This window comes from Passer montanus, unplaced genomic scaffold (assembly GCF_014805655.1).
Source record: "Passer montanus isolate IOZ18808 unplaced genomic scaffold, ASM1480565v1 scaffold5, whole genome shotgun sequence".
NCBI lineage: Eukaryota > Metazoa > Chordata > Aves > Passeriformes > Passeridae > Passer > Passer montanus.
Genome location: NW_024369929.1, coordinates 4641328 through 4667817, shown reverse-complemented (window position 1 = coordinate 4667817; position 26490 = coordinate 4641328). Strand labels below are relative to the sequence as shown.

Below are 26490 nucleotides of genomic sequence, written 5' to 3'. Positions count from 1 at the left end.
TGCTTTATCTTCAAGAGAAACAGATCTTTTCTCTTTTAAGGAACAGTCTAAATGTTTTAGCTTCAGTTTCTTAGAACTTTCTATGTTTTTTGAGTAAACTTGTGAATTTTTGTTTCCTGCAGCAGGGAGTTTGGGGAATGAGGGATAATTCTGTGGTTGCAAGAGTTTAGAGGGAACTAGAGACCTGACAGTGTTCTGCAAGAATGCAGAAAAGTAACATCTGGTGGTGAATGAAAATAAGCCAGTTTAACCTTTTCTTACATGCCTCTACCTCTCCTTGTACAAATCAGCCTGTTGTCTCTAGCTGTGCCTAGATGACTTCTATTGAAGGTAGTGGTAATTAGGCATCTCTGTATTCTTTATCAATTATAAGTTGGTCGTTGTCTTTCCAAAAACATGAAGGTTGACAGGTTGACTCCAAAATGTTTAGGAGTTAGTGTTCATATGTTCTGTTGTGCTTTCACTGTAATTGGTGTCTCTCCTGGCCCTTAGTTACTGTGGTTTTATTTGCTGGGTTTTTTTAATTCAGATTAAGTAATAAGTACTGATTTTTTTATTTTTTTTTAATTTTTAGGAGCTCTACCATGTTCCAAATGGGATGTCTCCAGGGAAGCTCTCTCATGGGATGGTGTATGGTGTTGTGCACCGAACTGACAACAACCATAAGAGAGAAATGGTGGTTTATGGCTGGTCAGCTGATCAGCTGAAAGAGGAGATGAATTACATTAAAGAAGTGAGTTACACTTTCACCTCAAAATTTGTTAAATACCCTTTCCATATATCCATATGTTTCCATATACGTAGAGCTGTGAGAGTATAATGGGATGACTGATGTCTAGCCCAACATCTCAGTTGGAACTGGGAACCTACTCTGAAGCTAGAGGCTGGCCTTGGTAGTATTTGAGTTGGGAAAAAATCATGCCCCATACCTGTGCTTGCTAATGGAAGAAGCTATGTAAGGAGACACCTGAAAAGATAGTCTCTCTCTTCCTCTGCTTCCCCCGACCCCAAAATCCTTAGCTTTGAAAAGGCTTCTAAATTAGGTGACATAGTAAAGTCATTTGGGTATATTTTGGGGCGGCCTTAAAATAGTCAGCCTAATAAGGATGTCTTTGTACTACTTTCTCTGTGCCTGCTCATTTATCATTTTCAGGCAGAAGATTGCCTGAAAAACACAAAATGCATTTTTGATCCTGCTTGAATTTTTTCTGTTCTTGGAACTCAGCATCTCTTTGCCCATCAGTCTTTGTCCCTCAGGCTGGCGGTAACACCCTAATTACGTCAGGGCAAATAATCTGACCTCTTTCCATCCACCTTCACCACCCAGGAGGCTGTTGGTCAGCGTTTATTGTGTTACTCTGGTTCAAGTGCAAACTGAGTTGGTAGAGAAGGGAGGAACCCTGAGTCAAGCAGCAGTGTAAAGCACTGTAATCATGTAATCATGTGTGCTCCTTGCCTGCCTGCTCTGTGGCTATCAGCACTTGCTTCTCTCCCTCAGTACTCCCGGTTTGCCGGCTCCAGGTGTTCCCCACTCTCAGCTGAGGTTAGGGACTGGCAGGGGCTGGCAGTGCTGTGGTGCTGCTGAGGCACACTGCCTGCCTTGGCTGCTGTTCTCCTGCCTAGGTAGTTTCTCTGCCCTGCTGGGGCAGTGTCAAGGGGCAGGTGAATTGACACACAGCAGGGCCAGCTCCCCAAACTGCACTGTCTGTGGTACCTGGGATTGCTTGGGCTGGGACCATCTCCCTGCCCGTGTCTGTCCCTTATGGAGGGACACATCACACCAGGTGAACTGCATGTCTTGCTTGTGCATTCAGGGTACTGATGGTTTCAGGAAAAAGTGGGAAAGACAGGGGAGGAGACATGCTGGCTTTTGGTCTTCTGGAAGCCGTGTTCAGCTCTGCTACTTTGTGATCTTTGTTCTGCTAGAGTAGTGGCATCTTTAAAAGCAGAATCTTAAACAAGAGTCCTCAGCTTGTGCCATGTATGTGCTGACTCAAATAGACCAAAAATGATGGGCCATGTCAGAGCTGCTGACAGCTTCCTCTGCCTGTCAAATTCCATCTTGCAGGAGGGTGTGTGCCTGTGCCTGTGCGTGGGGAGGCACAGGGTGAGCGGTGCTTTCCTGAGGTGCCGGGCAGGAGTCAGCTCCCTGCTCTCTTCCTCATCCCAAAGGGAGCCACGGGTGGGAGCACTCCTTGCACAGGTCTGGTGGCCAGTGCCCCCCTTTCTGGGAGTGAGGGGATTCCATGCAGAGCTGCTAAAAACATCCCCTGCTGAAGTTTTGCCCTCACCCCACTGTGCAGACACAGTAAACTCACTGACCTCAATGATCTGCAATCAGCCTGTGCTTGGTAGAGGTGAGGAAGGGAAAAAAAGAGGTTGAATTATGTAGGCTGTGGGCAAACATGACTGCAGTGGCATGTAAAGCCAAACTGGAAGCCAATTCGGGGGTTTTTGAGTGTGTTTTTTCCTAGAAAGGCAAAGAATAATTTGCATCCATAGTTCTTGAAATCAAATTGAGTTCTCCATTCTTCAGATTTGAAATTGCATTGGTAAATGTAAGCTAGTTTGTTGTTTAGTTAGATATAAGTTTAAAAGACTGAAATTAAAAGTGTTTATCTGCAAAGGATACCCAGGGGAAACCAATCACTTTTAAAAGTATAGAGGTACACGAAGTCCACGCCTTTTTTCAGAAATAAAACAATATATGATCAAATTATTTTAATTCATTTAGTAATCAGGTTAGAATTAATTACATATATTTAATTGACATTAATTTATCTAAATTATTAATTTATAAATGTTTAGACATGTACACAGAGGTTTGAAATTTCTCATAGTGACAGTTATTTCTGTCATCCCTATGTAGACAAGTCTTGAGACTTAAGATTTTGTCTTTTCCTTGAGAATAAATTGCTGTTGTGCAGTGATAGATTAACAATGGAAATTACAGAAAGTAACAATGAAGAACATAGAGAAAAAAACAATGTCCTACTATATGAACAGTATAATCCAAAATTTTGATAAAGGCATTTGATTTTTCTGACACCAGGTGAGAGCAACTCTGGAAAAAGTAAGAAAGAAAATGTATGGTGAATATGATGAAATGAAACGAAAAATACAGCAGCTTACAAATGAACTGAAAGTAAGTACCCATTCATTTGCAGGGAAAGCATATGGGAATAACTCTCCCAGTGTTATCTAGAAACTTCTCTTTTGCTTTAGCAGAACAGAATTAATCTCCCAAACCACTCCAATTGCTGTTTTATGTGAAATCTGTAGTTTCCTTTTGTTATTTATTTTTCCATCCAGGAAGGTACAGCAGGACAGAGATGCTTTTGCATATGAAATTACTAACTGGCTGGAAATTCTTGGAAATGAAATAATGATTTTGATACCATTGCTAGTGTGTATTGGTAATTAATGGAGATGGATGTAACAGCTTGCAGGTGAATCAAATAAATAACATTGATAATTAGGAGAAACTGATAACTTGGAGTTGTTTCAATACTTTGCTCTGTTTTACTGACTCTGTTGTTTAAACACTAAGTAAAAGAAGTAGCAATATTCATTAGTATTAAAGTGCTAAAAATTATTTACCTTTTGGTTTTTAATGGAACATTTCAACAGTCATTCAATGACCTTTCTTCTGACATGCTGCTTTAGCAATAAAAGCTGTTGCACTCTGTAAATAGCTTTCATATTAAACTGCTGAGTTGTTTGATCTAAAAAATCCCCCTGAAAACTTGCTTTGAATTTATGTTCAGCATTGATTTTCACAGCCCTTGTTCAGAGGAAGCTTTGGCAATCAAAAGTATTCTGACTTCAAGGGACTGGGACCTTGACTTGTGCCCTTCTGCCTTCCTCATTTGGAGGCTGTCAGTTCCCTGCATGCTGTATTAGACACAAAAATCAGAACTTGCTGTAAACTGTTACTTACATTCTGTGCAACTGGTCTCAAAAAATAGAAAACAAATCACCCTGACTTGAGAGGAAGAGAGAGAAAAAACTCAATTTCTGCAAACTGTGTTAAATAGTCATAAAGCCAACAAGACTCACTCTCCCCCCAGTATGCATGTGCTAAATGCTGATTCAGGTGCAGCTTTGTTGTCTTTGTTGCTGATCTTTACTGAATAGCAGTGATGATATCCTGCACTTCCAGAACTTCTGTCAGACCAGTAGAAATCCTGCATGAGTCAGAAATTCTTCTTTAATTAAGGGTTTCTGACCAGCTCTGACAGAATATCTAGTTCTCCGGCAAATTAGCAGTTCATGAAGCTTCCTTCTGACATAAATGGCACATTAGGAGACATCCTTCCTTATTTTAGTACTCTCGACTGCCTGAAAGGAAGCACAAGTGTTGTTCTTCCTAATAATGTGAGCTTTTTGTTTGGTTAGTTATTTAAGAGCTGATTTTGGTTTTACATGACTGTTGTCTTTTGTGCTATTTCCAAATCCTGCTTAAAATCCTTTCTATACTCTTTGCTTCAGCTTTCAATCACTGTGCTTTTATCTTTCCAATTTCCAGGACAACTTTTTGTTCATAAAGTTTGTTTGAAATTTGCTCTTCCAGTATTCTGCCCTGGGCTTCTTCTCACAAGTTCTTACCTTGTAACTTTCTTAATCCATCCAAAGCATTTCTGCTGTCGTTTGTTTTACATGAGCACACATTTATGGAAGGTTGACAGTGACTACTTGGCCTCTACTCCCTATGCTGACCTAATCTGTGTATGGCTTGGTTACTACACCCTTGTCCCCTGTATCAGTCTCTGGTGTTCTTCTCTTTTTGTCAAGAAGCAAATCTGGTCCCTCTAAGAATGTGAGCTGTTTGGCTTTCATTAGTAATACTCTTTCCCTCTTTATTACTGGATCCTTCACAATTATTTACACTGTTTGAGTTTTGGTCTCCTCTTGAATGATGTCATTTTGTGTCTTTCCCCTCCCCCCCTTCAGTTTTTAAGCATGTGTGTGTGTACATATCAGAAAATGACTAATTTTTACACAACAAAGCCCTCTGGCTTCCCCTTCCTGCTTTGTACTGTTTCTTCCTTACATCTTGATGTTGCTTCTCTATATACCTGATTAGTCAGTTCCTTCTTAATTAAGGCCTTTCTACAATTCACAGTTCTTGATTTCCTTATTTCTTGCATTCTTCTGCTTTTCACTCTGAATTTTTGCAATCTGCCCACTTTGTGTATATAATCTGTCTGAATAGACAGCTGCCAATTGTCCTCTTGTCCTTTCAAAAAAAAAAACCAGCTTCTAGAGTGATTGCAGACTAACAATAAACTTAGATACTCATGCCTTATTTCTGTTAGATTATTTGGATTTTAAGTTTTGTTTGTTTGTTTGTAAGATTGTACTTTGAGGCCTGTATATTTTAAGCATCCTAGTAAAGTGAAAACGACCTTGGCATCTTTTTCTTGTGTAGCTCTCTTGGCAAGAATAGGTAAACTTGGTCATTATTCTATGTAATTATTTTTTTTTTCCCCTGCTCAGGTGACAAATGCTCATCAGGAATCCTTAGAGAATCATGTGCGAGTGCAGGCTGCAGCCTTAGATAGCTTTAGTGAAATGAACAGCTCCTTGACATCAGCATCAATAGACTTGCAGGTACATCTTCATAGCTGCTTCCCAGCTCACAGCTGCCTTTTCTAACATGGATTTCAAAGCATGCAGAAAACATGGATGACAGATACAGATTCTAACACTAAGCAACACCGTAAAGTACTGTCTTGGATATCTAAAGCACCTAGTTTAGGAAACAAAAATGTTCCAGAAGTTCTTGTGTTTAAAAAAATTACAAATAATGTACAATAAAGAGATACTGATATGCAGCAGACTAATACCACAATTCATGTCTCTGTGAAGGATCTAAGGTGAAAATGGGATTTGGTCTGTATAGTGCAGAATGGTGCATCTCCTGACTTAGTTCTGCCTTCAGCTGGTAACAGAAAAGAAGTGGCATGTTTGGGTGCCAGACACTTGTGAGATTTTACATACCTGTGAAATGCAGGGGGAGGGAGGAGGTAGGAATGAATTTTAATTTTTAAAGACTTCTAAATTCCCATGTATCTGAGCTGAACAACTTAATGTCTCTGCTTTCTTGTATCTAACAAGAATATTATGTTCTTGTACATTACTTTCATGTTTTCAGTCCACTGCATTTTGTATGCATGGCATGGCCTCAGAGAGAAGGGAAAATTATTCATGCTGAAATGTATCCATGTTCCTTTTTTTTTTTTTTTAAATAGTGTTCCAGGACTCGAGTTCACTGAGTATACTTCTCACAGAAACACCTTCTAGCAACAACAAAAGCCATAATTTTAAATGTTAAAACTTACAAAACTCTTCACGCTGAAGTAATATGTCAGAAAGCTCTTTAAATGTGCTGTCTGTTTCATAATATCTTGCCTATATTAATTCATCAAATTATTTCTGATTTTTAATATGTGCTTTGCCTCTTTCTTCTAGAAAACTCTAGTGGATGTTACATTGGAGAACACAGACATAAGGGAACAAATAAGGAATTTAAAACATACACACGAGCAATCTATGGAAAAGCTGAGAGAGAAGCAAAAGCAACTGGAAACGGCACAAATTGAAAATCAGTTACTGAAGTTAAAGGTGAGGTGTACAAACTCCCCAAAAATACTGCACAGTAAGGGCATTAGGTGGATGTTAAATTAATTCCTTGGCCTTACCTGCAAAGGGTTCTTCATTCTTCATGCCCTTGCCATGCCCTCAAGCTCCCTTATTCCTGTGAATCAATACTGGTTTAATAACAAAGAATCTCAGCTGGCGACAGGCAGTCTTTCCATAACATGGGATGTAACATAAGAGTGAGAGATGTTGGCAGGTGAAAATTCAAACCATTAAATGGTTATTAGTGTCCTTTCCTATTAAGTAAAGGAATGTTACAACTCTGCACATTGCTACCTGAATTTCTTGGTGTTGAGTTTCTTTGGTATTGCACCATTTTTAATAGGTAGTCTGTTAAGTCTTATGAGCATGTGGTCAACAGGTAACAGCAAGCATCTTCAAAAGAGAATTAAGCTATTTCTTTCAGAGAAATGCAAGGCAATAAAACACAAACTGCATGGTTTAATATGACAGAAAGCTTGACCGTGTTCTCCCCTCATCACCCAAATATATTCCTTTAATCTCAAAAAAACCCCAAGCTTACAAAAAAACCCAAATAAGACAAACAATACCCTCTCCTCCCCGAAAGCCTTTGTCTCTGTTAAAATTGCTCAAAGTAGACCAATTGGGATATGGTACTACATCAGAATTAATCAAATTTTGAAAAATTAGTTTCTATTTTTGATAAAGTTTCTGAAATTAAGGTGACTGCAGCTATATTCATGTCTAATCTTGAGAAAGTGAGAGAAGGTGTTTCTTCTCTGTGAGAGAAGGTGTTTCTTTCTGGCTGTTTTGCTAGTGACTAGCACTCATGCTTAATGATGAATGGTTAAACAAGAAAACATAAGTGTATTTCATGTTCTGCTTTCCTCTCACAGTGAAGCTCTACAGGCTATAAAAGTAGCTGGATTTTACACCTGTTGTTGTCAGCAGGAAATAAAAAGAGGGGAAAACCAAGTAACAGAGGCAAAGATGATGCAATTAAGATTTTAAAACAGAAATTTGGGCTTCACTATAATATTAAGGACAGGCCCAAGCAAGTCAGGGAAAGGTATGTCTGCTTCTAAGAGCAAGGAACTGCAGCTGAAGTCTCAGTTCAAATGAATGCATAAGGATTTATTTATCTTCAAGCATGTCAAGCTCTGCAGAATACAGGCGCAGCATTTACACAGCAAAAGTGTAAATTTTGCCATCACACTTTCAGTTTTACTACCAAGTTAGTGAAAAATATACCTCATTACTGTCTTTGACAGTCAAATATAAAATTATGTCTCAAAAGGTGCCAAGAGTTTCTGAAATTCATTCTAGCAGTGAATGTAAGGGGATGGTGTGGGATCTGGGAGGTTGGTGTTGAAAAGCAGTAACAACTGTGTACATGATTACATTCTGGGTGGAGAACACACCTGTGAGGCTTATTAAGGTTTGGTTTATTCATAAATCTGTAATAACGTAGAGTGGAGATGTTGCTTAAGTGTATTATTACAGATGCCCTGATACATCCACTTTTTTTATGCTTGTTTTCACTCATTGTCCTCATTGCACAAGGTGTAAGGGAAGGAGTGATGGAGATAAAAGGCAGAGATCCTGTTCCAATGCAGTGTATCTTAAGGAATCTGGGGTTTAATGATTGGCTTTCTCTAAATGATACAATTCTTTCAGGCTTCCTGAAATGTGGAAGGTTCATTTAACTCCACGCCCTCTCATAAAGTGCAGGTGACTACCTGTGCCCCAGGGTTGTCCTAGGCAACATGACAGAGGGGACAGTGGAGTACAAGTGGAGTCCTCCTGGGCTCATCCCTTTTTAAAGAATTAAACACACTGTTGTTTTTCTACAGGGTACTAAACAAGCTTGTTTCTGCCATGCAAGATGAAACCAAGGGTTTATTAAACCTTTTGGTCCATGAAATAGAAAAAAAATCCAACCTAAAACCTTAATCATCAGAACTCTGTGTTTTGTAGCTGTGTTAAGTGTGGTGATCAGCAGGGAGCACTTTATTCCTCCTCTTCCTGTCACTTTTGTAGCACCCACAGCATTTCACTATAACATTGGCTGATTCACAGCATCTCTAGGAAGAGAACTAAGTTCTGTACTAACTGTTTTACTTCACTTTTATTGTGGTTTACATAGTAGATGGACCTAACCATCTACCTAACCTATGTGAATAACCTATCTGGTGTTTAATTACTGAGGGTGTGTTTCAGTCAGTGTTTTCAGCCAACAGCAGGAAATCCTGTCTCTGAATTACCATTCTGCCTTCTTCCCCATAGCTCTAGTAAAGTTTCTGGTTCTGTTGTTAAAAATTAACCCTTCCACACACCTGAGAATTCTAATTTTGGGTTTGATTGCAGGGAGGGTACTGCAGTAAAGTATTGCTTTGAGTGTTCATGGTAATTCAGAAAGAGGAGTTGAGTCTAGTCCACCTCTAGTCCATGCTTCAGTAGAGCAGGGGGAGACAATATCACTTCAATGGGGAAACAAGCCAAGTGACTTGGAGGCTGTTGTGGAATGGTTCAGCAAAGAGGCATGGCCTGGTCTTGGATCAGAAATGACTAAATGAGCTAATTTCAGACAACATGGAACTTGATGGAACAGTAACTTCTGCAGATTCAAATTATGTGAATACTGGCAGAATGCTGTAAATGGTCTTGATGGAAATGGAAATCTACTTTTGCAATGCCAGATTTATAACAAGGGGGAGCTTAACTTCAAACTCTTGTTTTCTCATCATGTGAACTCTCTTTCTCCTGCTGCCAGCAGTACTGTACTTACTGATGGGGCAACCCTCCTCTCTCACAGGTGGAGTCATCACAGGAAGCCAATGCTGAAGTCATGAGAGAGATGACCAGAAAGCTGTATAGTCAGTATGAGGAAAAAATGCGAGAAGAGGAACAGAAACACAAGGCTGAGAAAGAAATGCTCCTGGTATGTACAGCCAGTCTGTAAGAGCAGTGCTTAGCTTGGATGCCATTTCTCAGTTGCTTCATACTCTGGAGCTGATGCAAGTTCCTTCACTCCTGTCTCTGTGATTAGTTGTGCCATAGTTACTAAGCTTCCCAAACATTTGGGGTTGTAGAACTAAGAAAAATAAGTGTTCAAACATACTAATATCAATGATAATCTAGATCTCAAAACCTGAAATAGGGTAAGTAGGCTTTTTTAACTTCTGATTCTCTAAAAAAGGAAAACATAATGTCCAAATTTAAGAAGTGACAGTTTAAGAAGGAGAAAGGAGAACTTCACTGGATGCTACTGGAGCAAGAACTCTCCTGTCCCCCAATTTCCCTCCACCCCCAAGTTAAACCTTTCTATGAGCGGTATGTTGTTGCATTTTTTGAAATTATAGAATCAGATAATGATGGAGATTGAAGATAGATGCTCCTTTTTATTCATATTGCTTTACATATAAGAAAAGTACAAAGCTGAACATGGCCAACTATGGTGTTTAGAAAGCTTTCTTTTGCAGCAGCATATTTTTCTCATGCTGTTATTTAACAGCATCCTTGGGGAAAGGGAAGGGAAATCAGCTATCTAAGAAATGGATAAAAATTTCTTTTGGATTGTCATAATGATGCTTTACTAATACTTGTGTATCTCAAAGTACCCGCAGTCTTTGCTGTATATAATTCACTCTCAGGGTCATAACTCTTCCAGATTTCTGAGCAGGTGTAGTGAAAAGCTTTGAGCTCTTTAGAGCTATTAGCCTGGCCCTAGAGCCAAAAAGAAGAAGAAATATTCCTCATTAATGCGTTAGGTGCTAATGTGACTGTAAAAATTCTTGTTTGCAGGAGGAAACAAATCGGCTTCTGAAGGCTATTGAGGAGGCAAATAAGAAGATGCAGGTTACAGAAACAAGCATACAGGAGAAAGACCAGAGAATTGGTGAGCTGGACCGGCTGATTGAACGCATGGAAGAGGTAGGAGAGCTGACTGCTGCCTTGACAGGAAATGCACCAGGTGCATGGAGGAAGTTTCAGTTGTTGTTCTGCTGCTCAGCTCCCTGCTCAGTGACATACCATTGCTGTTTGCATCTTAGTTACTGTATTTATATCAGTAAATGCACCTGGACTGCCAGAGAGACCCTGTCATGAGGTGGTTGTTCTCTCTTCCTGATGGTCCTTACAGGGCAGCTTTTATTTAGGAAATGAAACATTATTTTAAAGAGGGAATTTAAAAACTATTCAGTGTCTCTTCAGTGTGCAAGGTGTTTTAAGCCTAATCAAGTAACAATTATAAATGACCCAGAGTCTCTTCTAAATGTTGCTATGGTAGGTCCATAAAGCACAGAGCTTTGTCTGGGGATGGATAAGAAGCTGATGGAGACCCTACAGCGTCAGGATTAAAGAGAGGGCAGGGACAGGTGACATCAGACTGGGGGCTGCCCAGCCGGGAAGACTGAAAGGATGAGGCCCTTTACAGGCAATGAGAGCAGCCTCTTGTTCACAAACCCTGGTCCTCATGGGGATTTTCAATCACCCTGACATCATTTGGAGGGACAACAGATCAGAGCATAAGCAATCCATGTTTCTGGAATGTGTTGATGATAACTTTAGTCTGCATTTGATAGAGGAGCCAGTGAGGAGAGGTGCTGTTCTGGACCTTGTTCTCACCAACAAGGAGGAGCTGCTGGGGAATGTGAAGCTCAAGGGCAGCCTTGGCTGCAGTGACTACGAAATGGTTTTGGATGTACATTGGCATTTCTCATTTCATTCAATAGCAGGCATCTCATCTTTAAAGATTTGTGCCTCACTGTCTCAAATACAGGAGCAGACAGTGTTTTAGTCAGTGGAGGGAGTACAATCTTCTGCTCTTTCAAATGAAGTGGTTTTTTTCACCAATTTCACTTTATTGTAGTACATATTTAATATCATATCTACTGAGAAACACGTTTTTACAAGCCAGTCTTGTTGGCTTGACTCGTTAGTCTAATGTACATTGAGTGCCTTTTGTCTAATGCTTGCAAATCCATTAGTGGAATTAATGATTATGCTGAGAAATTACTCAACCTAATAATATGCCCCTCTAGTGGCTCCATTAACTTAATCTGGGCTTCAGCCTACAACTTTTAAGTATTATGCAGTGAATGTAGGATTGCAGTATAGTTCACATTAGTTCTTTAATCTGCTCTTATCTGGCTCATACTCACCCAGTGAGACTGAATGCCTCTTAAATTCCCATCAAGGTGGATAACACACTGACACTTCTCAGTTAACTTGTTTGACTCAGACCCTAAATCCTCACAGATCTTCACAAGCACTGTGCTGGTGGGCACTTAAAAATAAACAGGAATACTCTGGGGGAAGAAAATGCAGCAGTACCTTTTATGTAAGCCTTGGATTTGGGAGTTCTTTTTGGAGTGATAATGTGGACAGTTTGACTTTATGTAGTTAAAGATTTTGATGACTCATCTTTTTATTGAAAAAAAATCCAGTTTCAAGTACAGCCGTACATCTTCATATAGGAAATTGAAAACTGAACTTGTTTCCATGCATAGCTGGGAAATAGATTTTATTATTATGTATTCTGTCCTTCTTGGCTATAGGAAATGCATGAATTTTGTTTAATCAGTTTCTATTTTAATTTCACAAATGATGTTTTGAATTGCAATGAAATTTGCTTTGTGAAGCCTTCACATTTTGATACATGGAGAACTGAAGGATAACTTTTCTTGTTTAGGAACGTCACCAGCTGCAAAAACAACTTGAATTAAATGAACTACAAATATCTGGAGCAAAATCTGAAAACAACTCTGACAGTGAAAGGTGAGATATGACTTGCCTGTGGAACTTCTGCTATTGCTAGGAAACTTGAGAGGTTTCTTTGTTTTGTAGACATCTGAATTTTGCCTTTTCTAACTTTAAAACTGCAGTCTGGTAGGGATTGTCCATTTGAATGTAGGTTTATTGATATGTAAAATATTAAGACAATTATTTTTTGCAAGAATGACCACCTTCATGCATCTTTTCTGAAAAGTTGTTTGCAAATGTGTGGAGTCCGTTGTAGGTGGAACAAGCTGTGACATATCTGTGGCTTACATTTTTCTTAAACCTGCATTCCCAAATTCAGAAGAGTATGATCGTGACTATGAACACTTTCGCTAGCTAAACTCAAAGTATATGACACTGCTTCAGTGGGTAAAGATGAATTATAACCAGAGACTGAATAACAGTACTTGATTACTACTTATGGCCCAGATATTAAGTTTTAAGGTTTTGGGCTTCCTGCTGTTCTTTGGGAAGCATAAACATGAAAGGAGGTCCCTGCTGAGAGCTTCTCAGTGCCTTGTATTGATCTGTGACCAGCTTCTCTGGTTTCAGAGCAAGAATGGCTTTTCACAGCAGCCTGTTAAAATAATAACTTCAAGGGAACAGATGTCGCTCGCATACAACATAGAATATGGAGATGAAAGATAATTGCTGTTTTCCTTTACCTCTGAATAACACAGACACTTCTTGCTTCAGTGAATCCTTTCCAGTGTGAAAAGTTATGCTGCAGTAAAAGGGTAAAGGCAGTGTTCAGGCAGGAATTTGTGCAATGCAAGCGAGCTCACAGTTGCAATCTATGCCACGCAAGCGATGAATCTGTGTTCAGATGATGCTGGTTTATTCTTAAGTTGTCTTTACCCGTCTGTACCTTATCAGACACTCAAGCTTCACCTTAGGAAGGATGTCTGTTCCATTTCTTCATTGCTATCAATGCTTCAGATCCTGAATCTTCCAATGAGATACAAAATATGTGCTACAATTGCAATTAAAATATAAATTAAAGTTTTATGAGATGTTAATACACACAACTGAAAAACCCGCAGCAATGCTTTGAATTTTTTGAGTCCTTGTCAAAGTGCTGCAGTTACATTTCTGCAGAGTACTTCACTGTTAATAGAGACTCTTTTGGGGGGAAACAGCATACAATTCAGTCATTCACTGGAATCACGTCTTACAGTTTGCCATCTGCTGCTTTGTCTTAGAGTGATTTTTCTATTTGCAGCTTTAACAGTTTTTTTTCTGCTGTGCACAGACCAAGATGAAAAAAGCCTTTTTGTTTTTGATTCCCCTCCTCCCATTCTCAAATTCTGTCCAGTCCTGAACCTAGGAGTACGGCAGTTTATTTTCTAAGCAAGAAATTGCTTTCTTTGACAAATTTTAAGAATTGGACATTCAGATAAAAATGGAGACTCCCATGGCCAAAGAGACAAAACCTTACGGAAAAGCTTCACACCAGTTTCCTTGCATATTCTACAGCTACTTTTCTGACAAGCTGCCAAAACAACTTGAGGCAGGAGTTCTGCTGGAGTTCACTTTCTGTATTAAACAGATTTGAAGAAATGCAGAATCTATCTGAAGAGTTGTATGCACAAATGTAAACCATTCATAGCATTCCTGCTGACTGCTGAGGAGTTAATACTATTCCAGTTAGCATTCTGCTGCTGTTGGCAGCTCTGCCAAATTCTTGACTCAAGGCTCCCCTGCAGTAAGACAGCTTTGAAAGCAGACCTGCTTCCTGGCTTTTGTTTAGCATACATTTTCAAAATATTTGCAGGTAGCGTTAAGTCAGGCTAAATGTGTCTCTCTGAAGCTAAAGATCTAGTGTCTAAAAGCCTTTCACTAAAGGAAAACACATCTTGAGATACGTTTTGTCACATTGTTTAATTGTCAGCACTTCAGGCTCTGAGTAACCACGCCAGTATGCAAGACAAAGGTGAGATAACTTGGGTGGAGGCTGCCACTTGGACTAAGATCACATTAAAATTTACTTTGGACAATTTGACATCTGTCAGTGCAATTTTACTTGCCTGTCCTGATTTATGGTGGATTGTGGGGGTTGTTCTTGTTCTGCTTATACTGCATAGCTCCCCACTTACAGGCTTGGTCTTTGCCTGTTTTGCCAGGTCACAGCACTTGGAGGAGGTAGCAGCCAGCTTGAGAGAGCGGATCAAGCATCTGGATGACATGGTCCACTGCCAGCAGAAGAAAGTCAAGCATATGGTTGAGGAGGTGAGATGTAGTAAAACAACTCAGAGTCTTTGGGGAGCACTGATTCTTTTAGTACGTAACCCAAACAGAACTGTGTTCTTTGTGTAGTTGCCTTATGCCACCTTTGTTACAGTGGAAGTTGAGTTAAGCATCTGGAGCCAGTGAAGCAGAAAGAGTAGATGAAAGCAGTTTAGTGCAGTGGCTGTGGGTTATATACTGTGATCTTTAGGCTGGCACTAGTTCTGTACCCCTTCATGGGTGTTCAGAAAATACAACACAACTTCCAGCTCAATTTGAACCATTCAGAGGGTACCTCTGATATGATGCAGCTTAGTCACTAACAGTCTCCTTCCTGTACAGAATTGGAAGGCAAAAGCTGACCTTTAATGCTTTGTTCTTCTGGTTTTGGGAGATTTTTCTTAGGTTTTTTTGTTTGTTTGTTTAGTATGATTCCTCACAGAAATAGGTGAGCAAGCACAGGCTTTCACTGCTCATCTCTTCTTACCCTGGTCTGGGGACATTGTCTTAGCTGCTGCCATCTCCTGTAAAATTTTAAGTGGAATTTTTCTGGATAGATGCTTTAGGTTACACGCTGTAATTGCAAACATTTCTGTTGGTCCAGGTGGGAAGAATAACATGGGAAATAGCTAAATTTATATTGAAGCTTTACAAAGCTGACAGCTCTATTAGACGAGCCTCCTACTGCACAGAGGATGGGTGTTCATAAGATATCTTTGATTTGTATCTGGACATCATACACTCTAAGATATCAAATGCTTAGAAACCACTCAAATCTAAGGCATTCCTTCTGCCTTCACAATGTGCTATTGCAGGATTTCTGATTAGGCATGGAGATGTTCAATTTTTCTATGTTTGTATTTATATGTATTTATGTATGCTTTGTTTTATAAGATTCTGATGCAGCCCTTCTGTATGATCAGATGTGTGATGCTAGTGTCTTTTACACAGAGGGATTAAAGTTCTTCTCTTGTATCAGACATATCAAGTCTTGAGGTTTTGGTTTTAGTTTAGTTCACCATTATCACTGGTTTTAAACATTCTACCTGGTCTAAAACAGAACTTAGAGTCTTCATGCCATGATATTTTAATAAAGAAAATTTCTCCAGTCCAATTATCCAATCCATCTAATTAATGGATTATGGGAACAATTATATAATGGATTATAGGAACAATTATTTCATCTGCTTTGTATCTCTGTATGCCAGAGTTTTTTCTGAAGGATTTTAGATACATGTGGCACCCTGAATGAATCTAGTAGTACATGAGGATGGTGGCCTAAATTTGCCCGTTATTACTAAATATATTTTAAACTTCTGGTTGTAACTTGACCTCTAGTGGGCTGCATTGGTATAACAAGTCCTTTCAGCTCTGTTTTGTTTTGGAATAAAACCACATATAAAGCTTGAGCCAATGATTATGATTTCATTAATATTAGATTAAATGGGTGAGTTTAGCTTGCTAATTACTTGTAATGTATCTCTGCTGGTGCCTTCATATACACAGAAAGCCCTCCTAGACCATCTGGTTATCCTATTTAACGAGTGTTAGGTGACCAAGTCACTATTAATTGTCAAACATGTCTGCTTCTAACTGCTGTCTGTCTGCCTGCTTTTCAGATTCAGTCAAACCTCTATCAACCTTGACTGCCACCTAGACACAGGGTAGATATTTGTGCTCTTTCCTTTAGTCCCTGTGTGTTTTAATTTTTATTTCAATTCAGCTTCCTTCTGCTTTAACACCTGTGTAGCTACATCTATATTTTCACTAGTGAGCTAGCTAAAGACTCCTGTGCCAGAGGTTTGATCAGGTCAGGTGGTACCAAAAACATCAGGAATTTAATGTCTGGGGCTTTGTTTCTTAATTTTTGTGCTATTTGTTGCTTGTGTTTGTACTGTGTTTGAGAAAATATCCATAATAGAATTGGCATGCCCTGTTTTAAACTAGACTCTTAATTAAAGGCCTAAAAATAGCAGTTTTAATAATCTAGAGAAGAGTAGCTGTTCACCATGGGGCAAGAGAACAAACATTGCAGATATGTATGTCCTCAACTATCCAAGCATGTGGTGCTTTTCATGATTTTGTGCTTTTCTCTACATAATATTCAATAAGTTTTTTTGGCTCATTTTAAGCAAACACTTGCTAACTATGCCATAGAAACTGAAAAGTTGGCAACAAAAATACTGAAAAGGAATGCTATCTGAAGAGTCTGTTCTGAAGTTAGGTTAAAAACTAGTGAGCAGCAGCACTAAAAATATCTGCTAGAGCAAATAGGGAAGATTACACTACTATTTAAGTCCCGGAAGACATGTTCATCAGGGTATATTTAAACACACATCCTCCCTACACTAAATTTAACTGATTGCAGAATGTAATGGCAAGGAATATCAAGAAAAGTGTAATGAAAACCTGCTCTGTTACTCATTATTGCAGTATTTTCATGGCTGGTATCTGTAAAGTAACATGCCATCTTAGGGTTTATGAGGGTATTATAATGATATTGATAACTTGCATTTAAATAATTGTGAAAGAATAACCAAATAATTCAAAAGCTAGAAATCTTGCTTTCTGAAACACTTAGCTTCTCTGTGGCAGTCAATAAAGTGAGAACAAGCTAACCTGGGAAACTCAGGAGAGAAGTGGAAAGAAAGTAAGAAGTTAAAATTGTCAGCAGTGCTTATGTTTGAAGCTGAACCAGGGCTACTGTATGAGCTGCTGGGTGAGGAAGCCTAAACTTGCTTGACTACAGGAGGAGCTTTGTTTACTATGAATCTTCATATATTGGACACAGATCTGAAGTATAAATAAGGGCTTTACTCTTCCAGTGTAAATCACAACGAGTTGATGCAGTTACCATCTCCAATTCAGAGAATTGGAGAAATGAACATCACTTCAAAGGGATGCTGAACAAACAAGATATACTGCTTCAAACTCATATGGAGAACTGTCAAATTTGGACAAGCACTGAGATGGATCTCCTGGCTGAAAAAAATCACAAATTCCCCCGTTCCTGGGAAAAATGACGGATCATTTGCAAATCACAGATGCAGGATATTCTGTAAAAAAACAGCAAGCAGCCAGGAGGAGGTGAAAGAGAAGCTTTAGAATGGAGATTGGTGATGCAGCAGGCAACTCTTAACACCTCTAGCATTGTTTTGATGGCATTTAAAAATGTGTTAGCAGGTGGTGGTCAGTCCTAACTTAGGCATGAAAGGGGATGCTGCCAAAGAAGCATCAGATGTAGGAGGCCATGGAGGTAAAGAATATTAACACCTTCCCTTCATAGATCTCATCATGGTGGTAGTGAATGCAATGATCATGTGATCCAGGGAATTGAGCCCAGGCAGAGGAGGACACTCACAATTCAGTGTGCTTATACTCCTTCACAAAAAAAAATTGCTTCTATTTTTTTCCTCTGAAAAGAAATCCTTCCATCTCAGGCATTAATAGAAGCTTTTTCAACTTGATCTAGTCAAACCAGTCATAAATTAAATAGAAGCATAGAAAATCACTTTCAGAAGAAAAATAAATGGGAGAAATAAAATGGAAATTTTCTGGAGATGGTGACCTTCAACACCTCTGTGTGTTAGCTCTCATGCACACACATTTTTCATCCTCATAGGGATTCTTTTCTGTGAGAGCAAAAATTGCTGCTCATTAGTGCACCATCTGAGCAGAAAGTTATCCTGCATAGTCTTAAAGCCTCATGTTCTCATTAGAGGGAGATTGCAGATGATTTATGGCTGACAGATTTATCCCTGTGTTGAACTTGTTTGTTAAACAAATCTATTTGTTCACAGCTTAGTGTAGTATGTTTTAAATGCAGTGCTGGCAGTTAAAAGTGCAGGACTTGCATTTGGCAGGTGTTTAGAAACCCAGCCCTTTTCTCATACTATTGGTACATCACAGACTTTCAAAAAATAAATGAGGAAGACAGATGGCCAGAGTGGGTCACCCAAGGCTCAGATTTTTTAGCCCTTGCCTTTGTAGCTGTCTTAAAGTATGGCTGGGTAGAGCTAAGGCAATCCAGGAAAAAAGACAGTTTGATGAGAGGAAGAATTTGCAGGGAGACTCACAGGTGGAAGGCAGAGGCACACAAACTTCAGGCCCTTCCACTGAGGAGTTTCCCCTGCAGATGGGCTGGGCAGGCAGATGCAGGCACAGAGGCACCACGGGAGGGCACGGGAAGTGCTACCACACCGTTCCCTTCAGGGCTGAAATTGCTCTTGCTCTGTGAGAGGGGTAAAAGCTTCTCTTCTGAGTATCTATCTGATGGGTCAACCAGTTCATGCTGTCTGTGCCACTGTTGGAAATGAGACTTACATGTAAGATAAATGAAATACAAAACATAGATTTTAAATTAGCAGTATAGTTATTTTGTGGCTTGATCTCAGTTTCAATCCTGGAGAGATTTAAGAGAGGTTTAGTTTTGAGATTTATACAACGCACTTGGAAATGGATTCCAATTTCATTGCACAGTAAGCTTATTTTATATGTAATGTTGTTTCATTGTTGAGAAGCAGGAGAGGGAAGGAAATTAGCATTTACATTTTGTAAGGAAGGCAAGTGGGTTGATGCAGATATAGGAAGCTGTTCTGAAGGGATCTGAAGAAAAAAGGATATTTTATTTCATGTCAAGAAATTATCTACAGAACTTAGATTTCACATGAAATTCCCCTAACTACTGAATTGAACTGTCTCTAGGTCATGGCCCATGAGCTGTTCTCCAGCTTTAGTCTCAGATTCCTTGGATAATAAATGGTGACCAGACACCAGGGAGAAGCTGTCTCCTGTTCTCTCGGGGAAGATACTTGCATGAAAGGACAAAGTGCTAATGAACAAATGATATCCCAAATACAGAAGATATTTTGTATTGCACAAATGGGGTATAAAAAGAAGAATTTTTTTAAAAAAGACTTAAACATCTGAAAACATCTGTATCAAGACACTCCAACTTCAGATACATAGCAAAATTTCCCTCTTTTAATATGGAAGAACAGTTTCAAGGTCATGTAAAAGAAGCCACACAGAATCACAGAGGAGGAGAAGATGGAAGTACCAACAACAGATACCAAACTTTTATTAACCAAAATCTGCATTGCATAGTACCTACCATAAAGATGAAACAACAACAGAAATGCAGACCAAGAAATGTAGAAAGAGAAACCCACCTTGGGAGCTTGGAGGAAGAAGATAAAGGACAGAACATGAATAACTTCCCACACCCTCCTCCCCACCTCCCTAGTATAAGTGTTTGGCATTCCTCAGTGGACTTGAGCAAGCAGTACATTGCTTATCTGTTGGCAGAAGTAGAATCACTGCTGGTGTTTGGTGAGAGGGTTTATATGTGCACAACATCAGCACTTTCAGCTGGGAATTGCCAGGCCAAGTCATAAATTAGAAACTTGCCCATTACTAAGGTAGTGCTTAACGAGGTGGGTTGATGTGCACACAATGAGCCAATGTCTGTAACTCATTAGGACGTGTCAGCCCCTGCTTTAGCAATACATGCACATCAACCACTGGATAATGTGTTCATAGAGCTCATTCATTTAGGAAGGTCTCTATGTTGGTGCATTAACCTAAATCAGTCAGTTGTTATTCTTCTGTAAATGCAATGTGAGGTTTAAAATACAAAACGTGTAAGTTTAAGTGGATAAGTTTTTCACGGGATTTAAGGGGGATTAAAAGGCAGAGGTGTTCACTCCTTTTCACTGCATTATGCTCCCTGAAAAAGTCTCAAATCTTGTCTAGCCTCTCATAAACACCAGTTAAGGTCCAGTGAAATACAGAACCGAGAAAAATCTTGTTCTCCTTGTACAGCAATTACCTCTGTGAGCTCAGGCTGATGTTGCAATGTCTTGTCTGTCTTGTTTTGTGCATGCTGTGTAGCATCTGTTTGTCCTGTGCAGTCATATTTCTGACTTATTTGTTCATGTCTCTGTATTGGTGTTACAGATGCCCGGTCCATTAATGGTAGATGAATAAGGAAAATATAGGTATACTTGAATAATATGATACTTATATTAAAACTATGTTCTGGTAAATATTTTAAACTAATGGATAATACTGTTAAGTGGTAAATGGTGACTGAGTTTACCTAATAGCTGGATCTGTTCCAATCCAGGAGATCACTGTATAGTTTAATGCCTCCAAATCTGTGTCTGAGTTACGTAGAATAAAATAGTTTCCTGTTTCAGGCTTTCTTTATTAAGGCTCTACATTTAAATACAATTTTAGTTTTCTCTCAAGATGCTTTTTCCTTCTGCTTTAATAGCTTTGCAATACTATTGACTTTTCATTCTAATACCATTAGTCACATATCTCGCATTTCTTTACAGACTCTTCCTTTTAGGCCTTGCAGTTCTCCAATTCTTCTCTTAACTGTTTTTCTTAGGTATTCTGTCCATGAGATCAGTTTAATGCTGTTGACTCTTTCATCTCACTTTCCATCTTACGGAAGTAAAGTTTAGTATTTACACAGCCCATTCAAGAGCAGTGACAATTGTCTGGTATTTGGAGAATCTATAAAGTGCAAAAGTGAGAAAGAGATCTTCATTGATGGGATGGACAAGAATTGAATTTTCTGGGACATGCAACAAGATAAAGTGACAGTCTGAAGACTGAGGCAGTTTGAGAAATGACCTCAAGTTTTCTGAAGGAGGCAAAAGTATTGGGGGGGTGACAGAAAAAAGGATGAGAGATCTTAAAAAGAAGTCAGTGACCATATTAATCCTGAGTCAGTGGATAAATTCAGGATGATTCACATTCCATGTTGGCCCTTAGGTGCTGATTCAGATCATTAGAAATTGCAGTGGGTGTGTGAAATGCAAGCTGCACACCCAGCACCACTGGCAGGGAACTTCACGGATCGTGCCAGGATGGGGAGAGATCCGGTGCCCTTTCTCTGCCCGGCAGGGAAGTGCCAGGGATTGAGGTGGGGTGGCTGAGGGGCTGAGAGCACGTCATGCCCCTCAGGTGCTGGCACACCAGATAAATTACAAACTGGAGCTTGGGCCTTGTAGCTTTTCTCTTCCCACTTTTGGAATAGTCAGATGTCTCCCAGCTGGAGAAGGGGAAGCAGGAATGATGGATGCGGTGGGTTGGGGGAGGTGAGAGAGAATACAGTGGTAGGAAGAAGGGTGACTGTGTGGCCCAGGGTTGCTAAAGTCACATTATTTCTGTTAGCAGAACTGGTTTGAAAGGAATGAATGGGTCATTAATGTAACTATTTCTGAGTAGGTTGCCAGTTTTGTTTGAGTGCTTACTGTAGACAGGAAGGTTATAGAAATACAGGTAGAAATGTGGAGTCTAACAATGAAAGTCAGGTCAAGAATTAAGTGCTAGGGAAAGTCTGTCTGGACATTTCTGGAGAAGGTTGGCAGAGAGAGCCTGAAGGATGTACCTAACAGTGCTTGTAGAAAATTATGAAGAAATCTGAGAGGGTAGTTGTGCAAAAGCCAGGTTTGGGAGCAAGTTGCTGAATTCAGGGAGCAGAAACTCTTGAAGTCTGCAGACACAGCAAGGATGAGGTGGATTATAGACCATGAGCATTGACCAAAGAAAAAATAGGAACATCTTGATGATAATTTTATCTTGAACGTCCAGAAATTACTTGTATACAAGAGTCAGTCCATGGAATTTGAGAGTCTTTGGCTTGCAGTGATTTGTTTCTGACCATTCTGACTAGACTGTTCTGGCCACCACTCAGGCCTGGAGCTGAGTATTGTGTTTGACCCATCTTGCTTCTCCTGTTCTCCTCCTTACCTTGTGTTCAACCCAAAGTCAAAATCTATTGCTCTGACTCCTGCTAGATGTTCTCTTGCTTTATGCAGCTTCTAGAAACAAAGAAATCTCAAGATGTGGATTTGTGGGTTTTAGGGTTTTTAAAATTTAATATAATAATATATTAATATATTAATATGATCTCTAAGAGTTATTCCTGTTTTTCCTGGTTCCCTGTGACATACCCTCTTGAGGTTTTTTGTTCCTGGTGTTAATGGCAAATCATGATATGTACTCAAGTCCTTATCCAGTAAATAAACTTATTTTTATAGTAAATTACTGTGCTGGGATGTGTCATCTGTGTCAGGACACTTGTTTCAGCTCTTGGCCTGCAGTAGCTGCTGAGGCAGCTGTTTGTCCACGTGTCTGGGGGTGCAGAATTCCTGCTCCAATCTGAGCCTGCTTTCCTTCTGCAGTGGCCTTGCAGGGTGCTCTGCTGTGTCTGGGAGCAGGACTGCAGGACATTTTTCCTGGTGCTGAAACAGCCTCTCATTTTAGCATCTCAAATGCAGCCTCACTGCTGCCTTTATTTCTCCTGAAATGTATTTGGGATGTGTGGCTGTGTTGGAGTTCCTAATGTTTAAAGAGCCACTAACAGGTTTTATATAGGTTCCACAATCCACAGCCTGGTCATTCTGTAAACCTGCATGGTCTAACCACACCATTCTGCTGACTCCTAGACTGAGACACAGAGCTGGTAATGATATTCTGCATATTCACTGCAGAAAAGAAGGTAGATTTTAAAAATCTGGTGTAATTCTGGGGCAAAGGCATGGTTTTAAAGGGTTCTGACTGGTACTGTGTAAATGTGTTACAGAGAGCCTGGAGGTACTGGTGTGTATGCTTCAGTCTGCTGCTCCCTTGAGCATCCTCACCAAAATACAAAACGTCTCTTTGGAGTTCAGTTCTGTGTTTGGGAAGGGGAGGAAGCTGTTTCTCAAAGTCTTCCTTTTTGTATTCTCTGTTAGATTTTAAGGTGTCCATGCTCATCTTTGCCTTCAGACTACTCTAATTAAAATAACTCAAAAACATCCATAAGGAGCTGTCTTTCTGTAGCCAATGGGAAAAATAAGCAGAACTCTAATTTTAACTTACACAAAATCTATTTGTACATGATACTGGTGAACATAATGGTTACTGTCAGTTTATTTAATGTCTTAGGATCTTTCTATCATAGAATGAATATAAGTTAAGGTAAATGTCTGTGAAACACAAGAGTTGTCTTGCTTTTGGATGACAGATAATCTGATCACTTATTTGGAAACAGAAATATTTTGTGTTTGATGTAAAAACCAGCCTAGGCAGCTGATGGGGTTGATTGTTTTCAATAACAAGCAAGAATGGCTGTGTGGCAGTGTGATCACACAGCTGTGCTTGGCTTTGGGCTTCTTTGTGTGGCACTGATTATTGGTGTTAGAAATATTTCCTTATATGCATAGTAAGAGAATAGTAATAGAAAAGATCCACTTGAAAGTCCTAAGGGAACAGTTTGTCTTTTCTAAAGTGGAGTTTATTGGCAGGACTGAAGCTATTGAACCAGGGAAGACGTTAATTCAGTCATACTATTTAACAAAGTTGTGATTAAATATGAAGATCGAGGTATGTTCTAAGATTCTCTGAAAATGCTACAAGCTTTGTGTTTCTGTCAGTTGAAAACTGAAATGATAATAGCTTTAGATTACATGGGTAGTTTTTACATGGACTTTCAAAGAGGAAAAAAAGGAAAGATCTGATTTTGAGAAAGATGGATGATGATAGCAGTCCTGTATTCTGTAACTGTTCAGCTGAAAACACTGTATGGTGTTTATGTTTTAGCCTTTCCAAGTAACAACTGATCATTTTGTCAGTGACATGTGATACCTGAAAGTCATGGAGACTAAATTAAAGTTCAGTTGGTGTTACAGATTTTCATTTTTCAGTTCAATATGTGTATTTGTTTTGCTTCTTTTTTTCCCCACAGTTCTGTATGTTTTTGTTTAAATATTTTATAATTTCTAGCAGTAAATTTTTGGGAGAGTATTGTTTTCATTGTTGTGCCTTGGGTATTTTATCTTTCTCCTTTAGCAGGATGGGAATATTTATATTAATCATTGTTTCCAGATATGCTGAAAAACTTTACACTGGTGAAGGGGATGTTAGTGTTTGTTCACAGCTTTGATTTTAATATACAGAGTTAAAAAGTGACTGGTGAGAATGCATGGAGAATTTGACCAAAGTATTCAGAAATGGTCATTCTTGCAATGACTGCCAGATAAAAATGAATGTGTTCTGAGTGTTCCTTGATTTCAATTTAGGTATTCTGCAAAATGAATTCACTTTTGTAAAAGTCCACTAAATTTGGTAGCTAATCCAGGGATTAAAGCAGTTTGTGAGTACTTACAGGTATTCTGAACAATAATATTAAATACCTTTACTTCCTGTGACACCTACTTCGTTTTCTGGCATGTCCCACCCCCATCAGACTAAATGTCTTTGTTTTTCTTCATAGATTGAAATGCTAAGGAAGAAAGTAAAAGAAAAGGAATTATTTATAATACAGCTTTTAGACAAAATCTCTTTCTTAGAATGTGAGGTAAGGCATTACATTTTAAGTTTAAATTATTGTGATTAGTTTATGAAACCAAATTAAATTTGAACCAATGTCATCCCATCTGGATGTATAATTACTAAATGTATTTGCTGTTCTTCAAATGGAAATTAAACATATGACACCATTCATACAGTCAGGAGTGTGTGTAATAAAGTCTCAATATTCAGGCTAAGTTTCTTAACTTACAATTTTCTAATGGTTTTATAATGAATTAGACCAGAAGTTTCTGAATAAAACTGTTGGTTTAATTTACATTCTTTCCAGAATTAAGGATTCCTTTATTTTATCGATGCATACTTTTACACTGTTTCCTGTTGGGAGAGGGCAATGTGCAATTTTATTTCCTTGTTTAATTACCATAAATAAAATACACTTGTGATGAAAATTACTGTTTCCCAGAATAAAGAACTACAAGATAAACTGGACTACTTAATGGAAAACCAACAAAAGACCAATATAGAGACCAGAGATACTGGTGTAGAATGTGATCTTCCATACAGGTATTTATTTTCTCTGCTTGTTTGTAAGAAAATTCCTCATAATGTCCCTTTTCAGTGCTGTATTAGTGACCCATTTTGCCACTGAACTGTTTGAGTGGACTGTGGAGTTTAAAAGAGCACTTCACTTCTAGATGCAGTTTACATCAGTGATTTATGCTTTTTTCTTAAAGATACAAACATACTGCAAACTCATGGGGCGTGGTTATTGCCAGTAATGCAGTTTAAGTCGAGAGTCAGAGAGGGGACTGTGAGGTGTGGCAAGTTCTGGTGCAGAGCGGGGCTGGCAGCTCTGCCCAGGCTGCTCAGCGCTGCCTTCGGGCACACTTCAGCTCTGTGCCCGGAGGTGTGACACTGGGAGAGCGGGGACACCGACAGGGGAGGGCAGCAGCAGCTCTGGAGATCTCCTGCCCGGGGTGGAGGATTGCCAGGTAAACAGGGCTGTGACATCACTGGAACGCTGATGCTGCTCCGGGGTGCCAGGCTCCCCAGCCTGGCTTTGGGAAGCCCAGGATTTCTTAAAGATACAAACATACTGCAAACTCATGGGGCGTGGTTATTGCCAGTAATGCAGTTTAAGTCGAGAATCAGAGAGGGGACTGTGAGGTGTGGCAAGTTCTGGTGCAGAGCGGGGCTGGCAGCTCTGCCCAGGCTGCTCAGCGCTGCCTTCGGGCACACTTCAGCTCCGTGCCCGGAGGTGTGACACTGGGAGAGCGGGGACACCGACAGGGGAGGGCAGCAGCAGCTCTGGAGATCTCCTGCCCAGGGTGGAGGATTGCCAGGTAAACAGGGCTGTGACATCAACAGAACACTGATGCTGCTCCGGGGTGCCAGGGCTCCCCAGCCTGGCTTTGGAAAGCCCAGGTGTGGTGCCAGGGCTCTGCAGCCTGGCTTTGGGAAGCCCAGGTGTGGTGCCAGGTGGCTTTGGGAAGCCCAGGTGTGGTGCCAGGTGGCTTTGGGAAGCTTGGTGTAGTGCCTCCCCTTCTC

At 39.7% G+C, this 26490-nt stretch overlaps 1 protein-coding gene across 7 annotated transcripts in view; it reads left to right on the top strand.

The window, feature by feature from the left end:
- LOC120508858 (myocardial zonula adherens protein) overlaps nucleotides 1–26490 on the top strand; it is a 63888-nt gene that overhangs the window by 25236 nt on the left and 12162 nt on the right. For all 7 annotated transcript variants that reach the window (XM_039722842.1, XM_039722835.1, XM_039722838.1 and 4 more), the window contains exons 3-12: nucleotides 575–733; nucleotides 3053–3145; nucleotides 5500–5613; nucleotides 6475–6627; nucleotides 9440–9565; nucleotides 10429–10557; nucleotides 12317–12402; nucleotides 14529–14634; nucleotides 24905–24988; nucleotides 25406–25506. In XM_039722842.1, the coding sequence (XP_039578776.1) occupies nucleotides 575–733; nucleotides 3053–3145; nucleotides 5500–5613; nucleotides 6475–6627; nucleotides 9440–9565; nucleotides 10429–10557; nucleotides 12317–12402; nucleotides 14529–14634; nucleotides 24905–24988; nucleotides 25406–25506 (1151 nt within the window). The remainder of the gene's footprint in view (nucleotides 1–574; nucleotides 734–3052; nucleotides 3146–5499; nucleotides 5614–6474; nucleotides 6628–9439; nucleotides 9566–10428; nucleotides 10558–12316; nucleotides 12403–14528; nucleotides 14635–24904; nucleotides 24989–25405; nucleotides 25507–26490) is intronic.